This window comes from Miniopterus natalensis, chromosome 9 (genome assembly GCF_054644295.1).
Source record: "Miniopterus natalensis isolate mMinNat1 chromosome 9, mMinNat1.hap1, whole genome shotgun sequence".
In the NCBI taxonomy this organism is placed as follows: domain Eukaryota; kingdom Metazoa; phylum Chordata; class Mammalia; order Chiroptera; family Miniopteridae; genus Miniopterus; species Miniopterus natalensis.
The window spans coordinates 77185168-77203026 of record NC_142089.1 but is presented as its reverse complement, the minus strand read 5'-3'; the positions used below and the strand labels follow the sequence as shown (position 1 = coordinate 77203026).

Genomic DNA, 17859 nt, shown 5'->3' with positions numbered 1-17859 from the left:
CGGAGCTTAGCCCTTTCTGCTTATCCACTTCTCCTTCCCACAAATACAGATAATCATTCTCCTGTCCCTCTTCAACATAGACCTTCACTTTCACATTTTTCAGTCAAAAGCTAGCAAAGGGAAGTTGAAAAAAGAAAAAGAAAAAAATGATATAATTCACAAAAATATTTGTTATGCAACTTTAGTATTATCAAGTACTGCCTTAAATTATACCACACTATAAATAAATATGATACCAGTCTACACTCATGAGAGTATGAACAATGTAAAGACTTCCTTCTCGTACGGTGCCTAGCATATAATAGATACCCACAAAATAAATGAATGTTAAATAAGCAGTAATGTGTAACAGCAGTTAAGAGTCCCCAGGTTACTGGGGTTTTTCCTTTTGCTTGTTTTTAAATCTAATACTTGCTTTTATATTTTAAAATATTTCAACTTGCCAAACTTCTCATCTAGTTGCCAGAATAGAAAGTGAGAAATTAAAAGCTTAAGAATATTTTATTTTATTTTATTATTTTATTTTAAATATATCTTTATTGATTTTAGAGAGAGGAAAGGAGAGGGAGAGAGAGAGACAGAAACATCAATGATGAGAGAGTCATTTATCGAGCCCACAACTCGGGCATGTGCCCTGACCGGGAATCGAACCCAGATCGCCTGGATCCCAGGTCGACACTCAACCGCTCAGCCATGCCCAGCCAGGCAAGAATATTTTATATTTGTAAGTATTTTGTAATAAAGCTACCAAAGTTAATCAAATATTTCTCTAACCAGAAGATGTTTTAAGACTTATTTGTTAAATATAAACCATATAGTTCCAAGAATGTCTTGCAATCTAATATATATTAAAGTTAATCTTACCTGTTTTTTTAAGTTATCATTCAATTCTTTCAAGGCATCAAAAGAAGACCTTAGCCTCTTGCTTTCTTTGTTTTTTTCCTTAAGAACCTCAGTTAAGTGTGCAACTTCTGCGTCACGCTGCTAAGAGGGGGAAAATCTTATCTAAAAATTAGGTAAGGATTCCTTGTCCCTAATAGTACTGAACATAAATTAAAAATTAGAACTCCATGAATCAAAAGGATTTTCATCAGATGTTTAAGCATACATGACTAAGACTGTAAATAATTTATAAAATCTGTATAATGAATCAAAGTACTAGCCAAGCATTAAACGCAATTGCGAAATACCTATTAAAACATATTACACAAATTAAACAGCAATAAAGCTTCTGCTCAGAAAAATCCACCACAGAAGCTCAATGAAATAATTTCTATTTGACATCACAGAATGATAAAACAAAGAAGGATTTCAGATCCTTTTCAAGAGACTAGTTATTCATAGCTTTACAGATTGAAATTTAAGGTTTAAGTTACCCTTAAGGAGCATAAGGAATCATCCACAGACAGAACAAAATAATTTCTTTTTCTCATAAAGTAGTTAAAATAGTTTTACATCTCAAAAAATTTACATACATAATAAATTTTCTCTGATCCCCTATTTGACTCTTCTTAATCAGTTTTATAAATGATTCAAATCAATTTCTCCTCTAATAACATTTAAATGAGATAGCATATTTTCAACTTAAAGTACTGTATGTATATTTATTGTTTCTTTTACCTTTTACTCTTAATTCATTCCTAATGTATTTTAAAAAGCAAGTTTACATAGGAAATAAAAAACATTAGTTTCTTCTTCTAAGTAATTATATAGGTACCATTAAAATACAGCAGCTTATTAAGTTCTTTAGATTCCACATGTAACAGAATAGATTCAATGACATGGAAGCATAGATCAGACTGACGAATGTCAGAGGGATGGAGGAGGGCGGGTGGGTGGAGGGGGAGAGAGTAACCAAAGAATTTATACGCATATATGCACAACTCAAGGACACGAACAATGGTGGGAGAGGGACTGGGGAGGGGGATGGGACAGGGTGGAACAGGTCACTGGGGAGAAAAAGGGACATCTGTAATATTTTAAACAAAAATTAAATTAAAAAAAAATACAGCAGCTATCTTTTACACTTAATAAGAATAGCAGACAGACAAATCTAAAGAGAAAGGAAAAAAAGAATAAAAGTAGGATAGAGAGCTCTGGGAATCCAAGCATTCCTTCTTCTGAAATCATGTTTAAAAATCCAATCATCTGCAAAACTTAGGTTTATGTGATTTTGTAATTACATTAAATGATTCCTCAAATAACTCAGGATATAGTCACTAGGACTTATTCCTGGGATGCAAGGTTGTTTCAATATCCGCAAATCAATAAATGTGATACATTACATAAACAAAATGAAGGATAAAAATCACCTGATCATATCAATAGATGCAGAAAAAGCATTTAACAAAATCCAGCATCCATTTATGATTAAAAACTCTCAGCAAAGTGGGAATAGAGGGATCATACCACAACACAATAAAGGCCATATATGAAAAACCTACAGCTAACATCATAACCAACAGGGATAAACTTAAAGCACTTCCCTTAAGATCAGGAACAAGACAGGGATGTACCCCTTCCACCACTCTTACTCAACATAGCACTGAAAGTCCTAGCCACAGCAATCAGACAAGAAGAAAAAATAAAAGGTATCCAAATTGGAAAGGAGGAAGTAAAACTGTTATAATTTGCAGATGACATGATACTATATATACAGAACTCTAAAGATTCCATCAAAAAACTACTAGAACTGATCAATGAATTCAGTAAAGTAGCAGGATACAAAATAACCTTTCAGAAATCAGTTACATTTTTATACATCAATAATAAACTCTCAGAGAAGGAAACTAAGAAAACCATCCCATTTACAATTGCATCAAAAAAATTAAATACCATACTACCCTGGGCTGTGGAAGAGAGTACTTCATGAAGTATCTCAGCCCAGTGTTGAGGTTCTAGACTTAGAAAATAACCCCTTTGTATAGAGGGATTGTGGTGAGAATCAAGGCTAAGATGTGTATTTTCTCACTCTAATATGAATGGGAGAAAGAGAAAATGACTCAGGAAGCCACTGTAACAGTTGGAAGCTGGGGTCCTCTCATTGGTGTATACACTCTCCTTGCTGCATGGCAATATTCCACCCGGATCCAGCTGCAAAGTTTATTTGGAAAGTTGAAGGTCTCTCTTAGTTCTACTGGATTCGCAGGGAGCCCTCTATGGCCTTTTGCTTTGAGCGCTGTGTTTCCCTTTTAGCAGAGGTCAGCACTGTATAAATTCCTGTTCGATTGGATTGCATTACTGACAAAGGAATGAAAGACCATATATTGGGCAGAAGTCACCATCCAAGGCTAAGATGGGCTTCCAGTTGCCTTAATATTAAGTACTGAAGTCTCTTGAATAGTGAGCTGGAAAGCCTATAGGAGAAGAGTGGGTTCCTGTTTTCATTTGAAAGCTTTATGATTAAGGGAACTTTAAAAAACTGATCTCGCCCGGCCAGGCGTGGCTCAGGGGTTGAGCGTTGACCTAGGATCCAGGCGATCGGGGTTCGATTCCCGGTCAGGGCACATGCCCAGGTTGTGGGCTCGATCAATAACTCTCTCATCATTGATGTTTCTGTCTCCCTCTCTCTGTCTCCTTTCCTCTCTCTGAAATAAATAAAGATATATTTAAAAAAAACAAAAAAACTGATCTCATAAATTTTGGTGCTCATGTGGCCGTAGTTGTTCACTGCTTCCCTTGATGAATGAGACTCTTATTGCTGTTGTAACTAACACGTTCCTTTGCCTCCTAGCTAAAGCCTTTCCCAAAGGGATAGCTTTGGAAAAGCTTCTGCCCAATATATGGTCTTTCATTCCTTTGTCAGTAAGATAAAACTTTGGCTTTGGTGTAGTGTATCTGTAAATACCACTTTCAAGCATCTTTTCTTTAATGTTTTGATTGGTTTGTATCTCACAGCATAGACCAAAAGCTACAGAGCAAAGGTGGAGAGATCAGAGTGCAATTTAAAAATATCACCCACTGATGGGCACTTAGGCTGCTTCCAAACCTTGGCTATTGTGAATAATGCTGCAATGAATAGAGAGGTGCATGTGTTCTTTTGGATTGGTGTTTCGGGTTTCTTTGGATATATTACTAGAAGTGGAATTACTGGGTCATAGGGCAGTTCCATTTTTAATTTTCAAAAAGACATAAAAATAAACATGAAAACAAGGTTCAAACAACTGAAGAAAATAAATTGGCTGAAACCATTCCTTAACAAGCACAGGCCTCAGACTTACTAGATAAAGACTTTAAAATAACTCTCTTAAATTTGCTCAAAGAATTAAAGAAAACCATAAAGTACTGAAGAAAATATGAAAAATTACATACAAACAAAAGAGAATATCACCAAACTGGAATTACAACTAAAATATAGAAAAACCATGCTGAATAATCAACTGCAACTGAAGACTAGCTGGAGAGCACCCTCATGATTACAGACAAAAAGTGGAGACCACATAGAGACTGGTGGGAAGTGTGGAGGCACAAGAGGGCTGGCTGGGCTCCCACAGGCAGCAGCTGAAGGTCTGGAAGGGTATCTCAGCTGTGGGAGGGTTCCCATCGAGGACTCTGGGATCCAGACCCCAGGCTGGGCTTTCCAGCCAAGAGCACCAGAAATGTAAAATGTGAAACCATAAAAATCCTAGAAGAAAATTTAGGCCGCAAAATCTCAGGTATCTCTCGTAGCAATATGTTTGCCAATACATTTTCTAGGGCAAGAAAAACAAAGGAGAAAATAAACAAAATGGGACTATATCAAAATAAAAAGCTTCTGCACAGCAAAAGAAACCATCAACAAAATGAAAAGGGAGCCTACTCTATGGGAGAACATATTTGCCAATGACACATCTGATAAAGGGTTAATATCCAAAATATATAAGGAACTCATACACCTTAACAAAAGGAAGATGAACAATCCAATTAAAAAATAGGCAAAGGACCTAAACAGACACTTCTCCAAAGAGGACATACAGATAGCCAAGAGACATATGAAAAAATGCTCAAAGTCACTAATCATCAGAGAGATGCAAATTAAAACCACAACGAGGTACCACTTCACACCTGTCAGAATGGTTACTACCAACAAATCAACAAATGACGAGTGCTGGAGAGGATATGGAGAAAGGGGAACCCTAGTACACTGCTGGTGGGAATGCAGACTGATACAGCCACTATGGAAAACAGAATGCAGTTTCCTCAAAAAATTAAAAATTGAACTTCCATTTGACCCAGTGATCCCACTTCTAGGAATATATCCTAAGAAACCCAAAATACCAATCAGAAAAAACTTATGCACCCCTATGTTCATAGTAGCACAATTTACAACAGCTAAGATCTGGAAACAGCCCAAGTGCCCATCAGTAGATGAGTGGATAAAAAAGCTGTGGGACATTTACACCATGGAATACTATGCAGCCATAAAAAAGAAGGATGAAAGAAAGGCAACTATCACGTGATCTCACTCATATGTAGAATATCATAAACAAACTGACAAATAAAATAGATCCAGAAACATACAAGCATGGAACAGACTGAGAGATCTCAGAGGGAAGGCAGGGATGGGGCAGTGGGTGGGGAGAGATTAATCAAAGAACTTATACACTTATATGCATAACCTATGGACAAAGACATTGGTATGGGTAAGGCCTGGGGGTGGGGTAGATGCAGGATGGAGGGGATCAATGGGGGAGAAAAGGGGACATCTGTAATACTTTCAACAATAAAGATAAATTTTTTAAAAAAAGAAATGAAAGAATCCTCAATATGATCATCAGTGTATTCATAAGCAGAAATTTTAAAGGCTATAAAGTAGTGAGACGAAACAAGTACTATAAGAAAAAAAACTGTCAACCAAGAATTCTATACCACCAAAACTGTCCTTCAAAAATAAAAGAAACAGCAAGGTATTCCCTGATAAAAACTGAGGAAGTTCATTACTATTAGATCTACCCTACAATAAATGCTAAAAAGAGTCCTTTAAATTGAAGTTAAAGGACACTAGACAGTAAATCAAAGCCACATACAGAGATAAAGCTCTCTGGTAAAGCTAAGTACAATGGCATATTAAAAACTAGCATTATTGCAATTTTGACTTATACTCAACTGTGCATTTTATACAGAATTTAAAAAGAAAAATGAATAAGCATAATTATAATTTTTAAAAAGTCAAAATATAAATAAAAATACCACAAAAGCCCTAGCCAGTGTGGCTGTTGGTTGGGCATTGTCCCATGCTCCAAAAGACTGCTCATTCGATTCCTGGTCAAGGCACATGGCCAGGTTGTGGGCTTGATGTCCAGTGGGGAACGTGTGGGAAGCAGCCAATCAATGTTTCTTTCCCTCCCCCCCCTTCCTCTTTCTAAAAATCAATTAAAGCCCTGGCTGGTTTGGCTCAGTGGTTAGAGCGTTGGCCTATGGAATGAAGGATCCCGGGTTTGATTCCAGCCAAGGGCATGTGCCTTGGTTGCAGGTTACATCCCAGGCCCATCAGGGCTCGTGCTGGAGAGAACCAATCCATGTGTTTCTCTCACATCAATGTTTCTCTCTCTCTTTCTCTCTCTCTCTCCCCCTTCCACTTTCTTTAAAAAGCAATGGAAAAAATATCCTCGGGTGAAGATTAAAAAATAAATTAAAAAAAATAAAGAATAAAAATAAAAGACATCTGGAGAACCAATTGGGAAAGTGAGTGTAAATTGTACATTAAGTTAAATTATTTAATTACCATTAATTTCCTAATATGATAACAATGCAGAGAATGTTTTTATTCTTAGAAGATACATACTCCGAAAAATTATTCATAATACTAAAGAAATATTTAGGCGTGCTGTATCATGATTTCTGCAAGTTACTTTCAAATCATCTAGGGAAAAAAGTGTGTGTGTGTGTGTGTGAGAGAGAGAGAGAGAGAGAGAGAGAGGGAGGGAGAAGGGTGTGGCAGGAAGAAATAAAGCGTATGTGGCAAAATGCTAATAACTAGTGAGTCTAAATTGAGAAGAAAAAGAGAAACTCTAAAATCAAATGCTATAGTTACCTCCTTCATGATCTGAAACCTTGTAAGAACTTCTTCCTCCACACCTTTCATTTTATTCAAGGCAGTTTCATGTCTGAACAGCAGTTGTTCTCTTTCATCTAAAAAACGTTCTCGCTTTTGAAGTTCTTCAGCAAATTCCTGTTGTGCTGCAGTTTCACACTATCAAAATGCCAAATTTAAGTGTTTTAATAAGTACATTCACAAATTCTACAAATTTTATATTATTTACTAAAATTATAATCAAATGGTACCAAGTAAAATCTGGATTACAGTAACAGACTAGTACAACAGCAACTAAGCATGTACAGAAATTCTATTTTGCTACAAAATGACATGATACTATACTGAGATTCTACTGTGGTAACTCAAAAGAATTTGGGGTCCAAAATTACAGTACTCTACAAAATTAATCCCCTATCCAGCTTAAATTCCACGTTGCACTTCAACTTAACAGTCCAGTCTTTTACTCATATTCTCCACTCCTTTACCTTGAGCTAAAAGACCCGAGTCCTTGCCCAGCCAGCATGGCTCAGTGGTTGAGAGTTGACCTATGAACCAGAAGGTCGTGGTTCAATTCTAGGTCAGGGCATGTGCCTGAGTTGTGGGCTCAATCCCCAGTAGGGGGCATGGAGGAGGCACCCGATCAATGACTCTCTCATCACTGATGTTTCTATCTCTCTCTCCCTCTCCCTCTCTTTCTCTGAAATCAATAAAGACATATTTAAAAAAATAGAAGAGAGCAGAAGGAAACATCAACTCCCTGTCCTTAAGACACACACATTTCTCCTTCCCTCCCTATCATAAAATAGGATCAGGATCTCATTGCCTTCTGCCTTCTTGTGGGAACTGTCACGCTGACTATCCCTCTAATATTTATAACCTCTTCCATCTCATCTGAAATGAAATCTCTGGACCCCACCCAACTTATCTCCTCCTTCATAAACTTCTTTAAAACTGTGACTACACTTGCTGATCCCTCTTCTTGACCTCTCAATTGCCACTCAGTTCGTTTTAATCTGGCCTCAGCCCATGTACCCCTATTGAAATGGCTTACCTATTACAAAACCTGAAGGTCACTTTTCAGTTCTATTTTATTGAGTCTCTCAGCAATGTTTTATATTATTGCCCCTTTCTTCAAACTTAAAATACACTTTCATCGGCTTCCACATTCTCCTGGTTTTCCACATCCCTCTCTGGGCATGGCTTCTCAGTCTCCTTTACAGGCTCTGTTTCCTCTACTGTCCCTTAATTACCAATGTTCCTCAGGATTTGGACTTAGGCCATTTTCCTTCTCATTTTTCACACTCTCTCTGCTTGGTTCCGTCCACACAATGGCTAACTGCACCCAGCTACACCTACTCAGCTCCTTCTCCCAAGCTCCAAACTCAAGTCCAAACTGCCTATTTAATGTCTCCAACCTATATGCTTTCAGGTAGCACAAAATAAACATGTCCAAAACTGAGTCCAATTAGCCATCAGGGAACTGGAAATCAACACCACCATGATCAGCAAATAAAAGGAACAAAATCCTGCCATCTGCAACAACGTGGATGGATCTAAAGGGTATCATCCTAAGTGAAATAAGTCAGGTAAAGAAAAACACCACATGATTTCACTAATATGTGGAAATTTTTAAAAAATCAGAACAAATAAACAAAACAAAATACAATTTGACTCATAGAAACAAAGAACAAACTGATGTTGCCACAGGGTAGGGAGGTAGAGAGATGGGTAAAAAGGTGAAGGGGAATGTAGTCAATAGTAGAGTGATAACTCTACACCATAATGAATTGTTACTGGGCTTAGTGTGCTGAGCACACCATGAGGTATTTAAAAATGTCGAATCACTATGCTGTACACCTAAAACTAATATAGTATTTTATATCAACTACTATGCTTTCTTATTGTTGTTGTTAATCTTCACCTGAGGATATTTTTTCCATTACTTTTTAGAGAGACTAGAAGGGAGGGAGAAGGAAAACAGAGGGCGGGGGAGAGAGAGAAACATCAGTGTGAGAGAAACACAGTGACTGGTTGCCTCCTGCAGGCACCCCAACTTGGGAAGGGAGCGAACCTGCACTCCAGGTACATGCCCTCTCTCAAGATCTCAACTACTGGTGACAGTCTTAAATATCTATATGTAAATTACTTCCAAATTTAGATACCATCCAAGAACTATGTTCCAACTGCCAAGATGATATAACTACTTACATAATATCTCTATTTAACACTCAAACCTGAATCATTCCAAATTAAAATCACAATCTTTCTACCGAAATCAATTCTTTCTCCAAGTTGTACGAACAAGAGATGAGAAAATGATCTTAAACACCTTACTCTCCCTATACCACATCCAATTCCTGTATACCAAGTCTACTCATTTTTACCTCCGAAATAAATCTCTAATCTGTTCATTTCCATTTCTCTGCTATCACCCACCCCAGTCCAAGTTACCATTACCTCTCCCTTGCACTACTGTAGTGCAATATCGTATCTGGTCTCCCAACTTCCACACCTGTTCCCCTCCAACCCATTTATTTCAGCACACATTAGACTGTGCAATTCCTCTGCTTTAAAAATCCTGAGTTACTTACTATATTTTCCTTAAATGAATATATTATCATGCCTCAGAGGCCTCTCATGTTAGAAGATCTCAGTCTAGAATATATCCCCTTTCACTGGGCTAACCCCTACTCATCCTTCAGGGTTTAACTTAACTGTTCCTTTCTCAGAAAAACCCTGCCTCATTTCTCAATCTACCCCAATTAGATGTTCATACTGTACCAATATTATTCACTTAAATTTATAAAAGTGTAATTATATAGGTACTCACGATTTGCTTCTAATAAGCTACATCTGGCAAGGACCATCCATATTTTATTTACTTCTATATACTCAGCACTGAGCATGCAACCGGCATATTAACAGTATTTGTTGAATAAAATCACGTAGTATGACAAAAATATATAATCTTAATGATAACACAACAGAAGACCACAAAGTAATTTTTAGAGTCAGATTAAACTATAGATTAATTAAACTACTTCATCTTTTAAGTTAAATATTACCTTTATTATGTTTACTGGAGATGGCAGATATATCAGCACAACCGTGCTTATTCTTTTTTCTCCCATAAAGTATTAACAAAGGAATCTTCCCAATGCACTACATTTTCATTCTGTCACTCTTTTGCTTAAAAACCTGTAATACCCAACCTGACTTTTCACTATTTTTCTTTCCCAGGCAGGCTAATAAATTCACAATCTGACAAATCACTCCTTTCTAAAAACCCCTAACCTCCAATTCCTTGTACCTGGAATGCCCTTCACACTCCCCTCCTTTAAATTCTCTCTCAGTCAAATACCACACTAAGTCTCTCCCTGAACTTTCCCTCAGTGATTTTAGGCTAATTTTTTTCTAACACACTATGGTAATTATAATTTGAATTATTTATACAAAATGAGATATTTGTGCTTTTAAATGTTTAACTATTGCATGTGTATAAAAATATAACATATTTCCAACTAGAATTTCAAAAGAAATTGTGTATTGCATATACTTTGCTTCCTTCTGTACTCCCACCTAGTGGACACTTAATAAATTCATGAATTGCCTGCTTTAGAAATAAAAAATCCCCAAGATAAAGGCTAATGTTCTAAAGTGAATTTTGGTGAGAGTTGACAAGAGAACTTCTTACATACAGGTACTTAAAACGATGAATCCAGAACACGTATTTCAAAAAGCATGCTTTACCAGCAGATTTTATTTCTTAAGCAAGAATGGGATTGGAATAAACATAAACCATAAAGTCTGAAATCTAAGAAATATGCCTACACATAAAGACCACTGTTTATATTTTTCTCTCAGCTGTACATTTTCCTCTTCAATAGTTCTTATAAATTGTTTGTTCCCTTCCAACCTTGACATTTTATCAAAAACAAAAATGAAATATCTTGTAGTATTTAAATTTTGTAAATGTTTGGTGTTTAGAACATAAACATTTCTGAATTCTCAGTCCAGTATTTAGTTCTTACCTGCAGTTTCTGATGTATTTGAGATAATTCACAATATATCTGATTGACCTGATATGGGAGTAAACTCTGCTTATTTGATGCTTTAGATGTTGGATAGTTGACAGGTTTCAAAGGAGAGTCACTTGCATCACTACAACATTCAGTCCAATTTCTTGAATTTGAGGTCAAATTAGTTGGCCAGGCTACTGCTAAGAAAATACAGTTTTAAACTTTAGTTTTAAGTATTCACAGATAATCTTCAGGAAGAACTACTTTACATATGAATTATAGTACTGTTAAAAGCTTTAGGCAAAATACACAGGCTATGTATGTGACATAGCAAAGGGAGCAAAGTGTCACATCTGGAGAACGTGGGCAGAGGCCACACGGAATTCTGTCTTTTTCTTTTTTCCTTTCATCCTCATCTGACGATATTTTTCCATCGCTTTTCAAAAAGAGTGGTGGGGGGGAGAGAGAGGGAGAGAGAGACATCAATGAGCAAGAGACACACTGATTGGTTGCCTCCCACACGCCCCAACCGGGGATTGAGCCTGCAACCGAGGTACGTGTCCTTGGCTGGAATTGAACCCAGGACCCTTCAGTCCGCAGGCCAACGCTCCAACCACCGAGCCCAACCGGCTAGGGCTCTTTGTACTCTTTTTGCAACTTTTTGGTAAGTTTGAAATCGTTTCAAAATAGAGTATTTTAAAGTACACGAAAACACTCAGGTATTAACTACCTAGGCCAAGAAATGTAGTTACTTCAGAAGCTCCTGATCATGTCTTAACCACTAACCCAAACGCAGTGTTAATCATTGCTTCACTTCTTTTTCATTTTTACTACTTAAATAAAAAAAGGCCTTATTTGGTTTTTTGGCCTATTTTAAACTTTATACAGTATCTGTAACTATATAATGTAATTATGTAATTACTATAACCTCCTCCTTTAAACATGTTCTTGTTTTAATGCCAGAATGATCTGACTGCTTGATCCTATTTTATATTTTTATATGCCAGGAGAAGAGATGCCTAATGGCTATCGCTGTGGCAACAGTGCTCTCAAACCTTGCCAAGAGAGGGCACTGTCTCTGACTGCCTCTTTCCTCCAAGTCCTAACAGAACTATGCAGTCAGGCACATAGAGATTAACTGCTAGTTCAGTGCCTAAGGAAGCCATACCTTAAGGAATCTGAAGTACTTTTTAAAAATATATCTTTATTGATTTTAGAGGGAGGAAGGGAGAGAGAGAAACATCAATGACAGAGAGCCACTAATCGGCTGCCTCCTGCACGCCCCCTGCTGGGGATTGAGCCCACCACCCCGGCATGTGTCCTGACTGGAGTGGAACCTCGGTCTCTGGGTCCTAGGTCGACGCTCAACCCGAGCCACGCCTGCGGGGCTAAAGAATTTTCTTAGAATATTAAGGGATTAGTCAAATACTACCAACAATCTTTTACTCACTTCCTAACAAACACTGACATGAAAAAGAACTAAAGAAATTATACAAAGTATTCAACTGATTAACTTATTTTCATAAGTTCTGAGAGTTTACAAATACTACTGGAAAACAATGAAGTTTATTTTTCTCTTTTCCTTTAGTTTATAATAAGCACAGTAACTACCTCATGGCTTACAAAAATTCAGAATGCAGAAATACAGACACCTGAGTACAAGTGTTATTACTATGGGGTAAGCTTTTTGTGCGCTACTTCACATAGTTACTATTTAAATGATTATTCTAAAACGAATATTTCTTTTACCTTTTTTTACTTCTTTAAAAGGCTGCTTGGTTATTTTGGAACTACTAACTCTATGGTCCTTCTCAATTAACTCTCCTTCAGTTTCCTGTTGCTTCGAATTCTGACAAGAATCCAGTTCATCATCTAGGCTTTAAAAAAAATTATGTCACAGCATTCTAAAAAGATAAAGCTGCTTTTCAAATATTAACAGCATCACAACTGAGAAAAATGTAACAAGTAACAGTCACTGATCCCATAAACTCACTAAAAGTATCCTCCTACATATACAGATGTGTTTCACTGAAAACTGCATTTACCTGTAGAATGCTCTACAACTGCCAAACTCTTTCTTTTAATTCCTAATACTTCTGTGTGGTAGATATAACAGGTATTGTTATCTATCAATTTAGCTAAAAGAATTATTGTTTAACATGAGGAAAGTGAATCTTAAATCATTTCAATAACTGGCAGGTGATATAACGAGTAAAAGTTGAAAGAGAACTAGACTCCCAAGTGTTCTCACCAAAAAAATGACCTCAAACTTGAAATTTCTCAAGTAGTACTGTTCAAAGGGAATATAATACAAGTCACATAAGGTAATTTAAAGTTTTCTAGTAGCCACACTAAAAACATAAAAAGATGTTAATTTTAACAATATATTATATTTAACCCGGTATATCTAAAAGACTATCATTTTAACATGTAATCAATATTTAAAAATTAGGATATTTCACATTCTTTAACCCATCTTCTTCAATCTGATGTGTATTTTAGACTTCCAACATACCTCAGTTCAGACAAGCCTATTTCAAGTATTCAACAGCCACACAGCGCTACTGTGCTGGACAGTACTATAATTCTACACTAGATCATAACTAGGGATTGTGAAAAAACCCGTCAAATGTTATAAAAATCTTTATAGTCCAAAAGCTTCAAATTATAATTTGAAGTATACCCAGAAAAAAAATTATAAAACTACCAGTTAAATATAAGAAAATAATTTCCATGAATTCATAATTATTTTAAAGTATTTTTCACTTTCCTTACTCTATATTCAATATACCTCATGTCCAAATCTTGAATCCAGATCAACTTGGTTACTCTGTGAGTGCCAAAGAGTAATAACAACAATGATGATGATAATGCATATTTCAATGCTTTTTTATGTGTTGAACACTGTTCTAAGTGCCACACATGGATTAATTCACTGAAGTAGAGAATGAAGCAATTATATTAAAAATTCAAGCTCCCAAATATCAACCACATTAATAATATATATTATATTGGGCACAATTGTCTTTTTTCTCTATATATAATTATCTCAAAATTTCATTTTGCTTATGTTTTTGTGGCTTAACATTATTTCAAAATGTTTACTCCTCAATACCCATAGCATTTCCTTAGGAACTGCCACATATTTTTGGCATTTAATAAGATTCAATTTGGAATTTTATTTCACCTTAGCTTCCGCTGTTTTTATACTTGTTTTATCCAGGATAAAATCTCCTGCACAAAACTGCTAATCCCTCACAGCCCAGTTAGCATCTCCCAGACTGATTTCTTCAATTTCTCTCTCTCTTAACCTATCTAAAATTCCTTGCTTACCACACTACTAGACACACACTACTATTCAGCAGGCTCCAGACTCCTATACTTCCTCTCAGAGAAAAGCAATACATAAAGAATCCATCCTTTGCCCTTTCTCAGTTTTTTGAGATACTGAGGGATAGCAACAGTAAGGATACAGGGTACTTTACCAGTTCACACTGAAGTGCTCGGACAAACTACAAAGGGGTAGAGTGGAAAGCTTTCTTTCATCAGAATGCCATCTTACTAAGGAACCGACTTTATCTCCAGATGAGTAGAGATCCAAATCATCTGTTAACAAAAAAGAAAATAGCACAGATTACTTACTAAAATCAAATACTAATGATCTCATTCTAGGCTCCTAAAGATAAGACAGCAAAATTACTTATAGGATTTCTTGTATCTATGTCTCCCTAACGCAAACTTCCAGAAAATAGACATCAAATCTTATATTTACACTATAGCACTTTACTGATTACAAAATGCATTTTCATCCAATTCCTTACTTGATCCTAACCCCGCAAAGCGAACAGAATAGGTGCTTGTAATTCTATTTCAATGGTTAGAAACCCAAGAACCAGAGAAGTTATGTGAAATTTTCCACATAATACAACCAGCAAACAGAAAGAAAAAAATTCAAAATCCAGCCCTCTTTCTACCTACTCATGGTACTTCATCAGTCCTCAATCATGAAACATTTTATTTTTAATTTTATACACTTTAAACATTAAGATTTGTTTAATAAACTATTAGCCTATATCTAAGTTCAGTGAAAAAAAAAGGAGAGAAGAGCTTTTCTGATAAGCTATTTAGAAATACTTATAAATGTATTCACCCTACTCTAACACTCATTGTTACCCCCTCAGAAATTTAATGACCTATACAGTACTTTTCAGTTATATTTTGGAAGAATGGAATTTTTAGGGCAATTTTCAAAACTAAAATTCAATCTTAATTAACAATGTTTTTAAGATACTGGACTCTCAGTAATAACTGGAATATTTTTTTCACACCGAACAAATGTTCAGAAGATTGTTACAAAATTTCAAAATGAAATACGCTTGAAAAAAATTTAAATTCCTTAATCCACCATCTAATGAACTTTTAAAGATATTAACTACTGTTTCTGCTATAATCATCTCAAAGTTCAATGATTATACTTACTAAAGACACTGCCTGGAACTATCAACAAATCAAAACTTTAATGGTTAATTAGCTGTACATGTTAGTTACGGATTACCACATGATGTTCCAACACATCCAATCCCACGGTATAATTATCTTTATTAAGTAAACTTATTTTATAAATTCCTCCAGTGCAGTAATTACCCTAACTTAGAAAAGTTTGTGCATAAAAATAGCCATTAGTTTTTTTTACCTAATTATACTGCTTAATTTTTAATATAAAAATACTGTAACTGAAACACCAAAAAAATTAAGTTTGATTTTTAAAGACATCTTACACATTTACCTCCAAAATCATGCTTACTATTAGTTCATTACCAGACTGAAAAAAGCTTAGTATCACAAGACATCTGGCAATTGCTATTAAGTCTAAACATTTTTTTAAAAATCTTTTCTTTCAAATTAAATTTGTTAAAACCTCAAATATACAAAATTCTCTATTGGTTTACCTGGGGAAGTTAGAGATCTTCTCTTACATTTAGCCTGATCAAAACTTGAAACAGCATACTAAAAAAAGAAAAATGATGACATTTAATATGTATATTAAGAATCAACTTACAGTGTCAAAATAGTTCCCTACAAATTATGTATTAAGTACAAAGGCTAGCATTTAATTAGACCAGTGGAGAAATCTGGTAGGCACCACCTTAACCAAGTGACCAAAGTTAACATCACCAATAATGGGACAAAGCAACATCATGCCCTCACGAACACAGCAAACCACACATCATGCAATATTCCTGCCAAAAATATATAACCAGTATCTAATCATGAGGTATCATCAGACAAACCCACACTGAGTGATATTCTAATAAATAATTGTCTATACTCTTAAAAACTATCAATATTACAAATGACAAAGGCTTCAGAACCTGTTCCAAATTAAAGGCAATAAAAGAGAAAAACAAATGGAATGCTTGTTTTGATTGTATCTGCACCAGGAAAAATATTTTTTTACAAAGGATATTACTGAGGTTACCGGTAAAATCTGAATATGAAATACATAATATTGGAGCAATGGTAAGTTTCCTGAATTTATTACCCTACTCTGCTTATATAAGACGATGTCCTTATTTCTATGAAAAAACACAAGTATTTATTTTTGACAGTGGTCACGATGCCTACAAATTACCCTCAAATGGTTCAGAGGGGAAAATGTACGTATGGAAAGGGCGTCAGTAAGAGGGAGAGGCCCCACCGGGCGGGGCTCAGCGGTTGAGCGTGACCGAGGATCCCGGCGAACGCGGTTCGATTCCCGCTCAGGGCACATGCCCGGGTAGCGGGCTCGACCCCACCCCAGCCCTGCAGGGGGCAGCCGGTCAACGACGACGCGCTCATCGTTTATGTTTCTCTCTCTCTCTCTCCCCCCCTTCCTTTCTCTGAAATCAATAAAGATTATATAGAGAGAGAGGGAGAGAGAGACGGAGGGATGGGGAGGGAGATAATGGTAAAGCAAATGTGGCAAAATGTTTACTAATGGCGAGTCCAAGAGAAGGGTACAAGAGTATTAATCTGGCAACTTTTTTAGTTTTAAATTATTTCAAAAATAAGCCTTTTAAAAGAGTTAAACTGTTTCCTGAACTCATTCAAGTCACTATAAATAGAAGTTCAAAAATACTTTCAACAGTGGCACAGCACAATCTGTAGGACATAACCTTCCAAAGTTACGGTGAGGGAACTTCTCTGAAGAAGCCTGTTCTTCCCGCGCGTGCCCTCCATCGACCCGCCGCGCCCGCACCCCTGCGGTCCGGAGCTACTCCCCCCGCCAGCTTCCCCTCGGCCCGGTGCGGCCGCAGGCCCGGGGCGCGCCCCGGGCAGGGCGAGGAGGCCGCGCGGCCTCACCTCGGCGGGGCAGCCGCCCCCTAGTCCGTAGCGGCTCTTGAGACGCTCCACCGCGAAGTCCTGCCCCGGCGGCTTGACGACCCGCGGCTGCATTATGCGAGGCCGCCGTTGTCTCCTCGGGAACAGCGTTCAAACCCCGGCGGGACGCGCAGGGGCGGGGCTCGCGCGGCGGAAGTGCGTCCGGACGCACGACACCGCCCCGCCCCTTGTGCGGCGCCCGAGGCGTCGGGGCGGCGGCGCTTCGGTCTCACTTTGTTGAAAACGTCCGAACGTCACTTCAGTGGTTGATGGCATTGTGTGTTATTTGGGCTGGTAATGGTGTTGAATCTTTTCCGTCTTTTGCGGCTTCCGTTTTCCTCCGTCGTGCCCACCTGGGTCGCCCTTAGCAGGCGCGGCGCGCGCCTTCGCCCGGAGCCGCCGCCGAGCCCGCGGCGCGGGGCCGGGGAGGCGGTCGCCGCCTCGTAACCCCTGGGTCTCGCGTGA

The 17859-nt window shown here is 37.3% G+C and overlaps 1 protein-coding gene across 5 annotated transcripts in view; it reads right to left on the bottom strand.

Annotated features, from left to right (window-relative positions):
* CCDC138 (coiled-coil domain containing 138) overlaps positions 1–17512 on the bottom strand; it is an 88759-nt gene extending 71247 nt beyond the window's left edge. The window contains exons 1-7 of one of the 5 annotated variants that reach the window (XM_087820676.1): positions 17377–17512; positions 15984–16041; positions 14520–14640; positions 12784–12911; positions 11047–11231; positions 7013–7171; positions 865–984 (exon numbers count right to left, since the gene is read on the bottom strand). In XM_087820676.1, coding sequence (XP_087676802.1) covers positions 865–984; positions 7013–7171; positions 11047–11231; positions 12784–12911; positions 14520–14640; positions 15984–16041; positions 17377–17469 — 864 coding nt within the window. In that variant the 5' untranslated portion in view covers positions 17470–17512. Of the gene's footprint in view, positions 1–864; positions 985–7012; positions 7172–11046; positions 11235–12783; positions 12912–14519; positions 14641–15983; positions 16042–17376 lie in introns of all 5 variants that reach the window. The other 4 variants (XM_087820679.1, XM_087820675.1, XM_087820677.1 and 1 more) reach the window with 4 other exon arrangements.
* Positions 17513–17859: the final 347 nt, after the last annotated feature.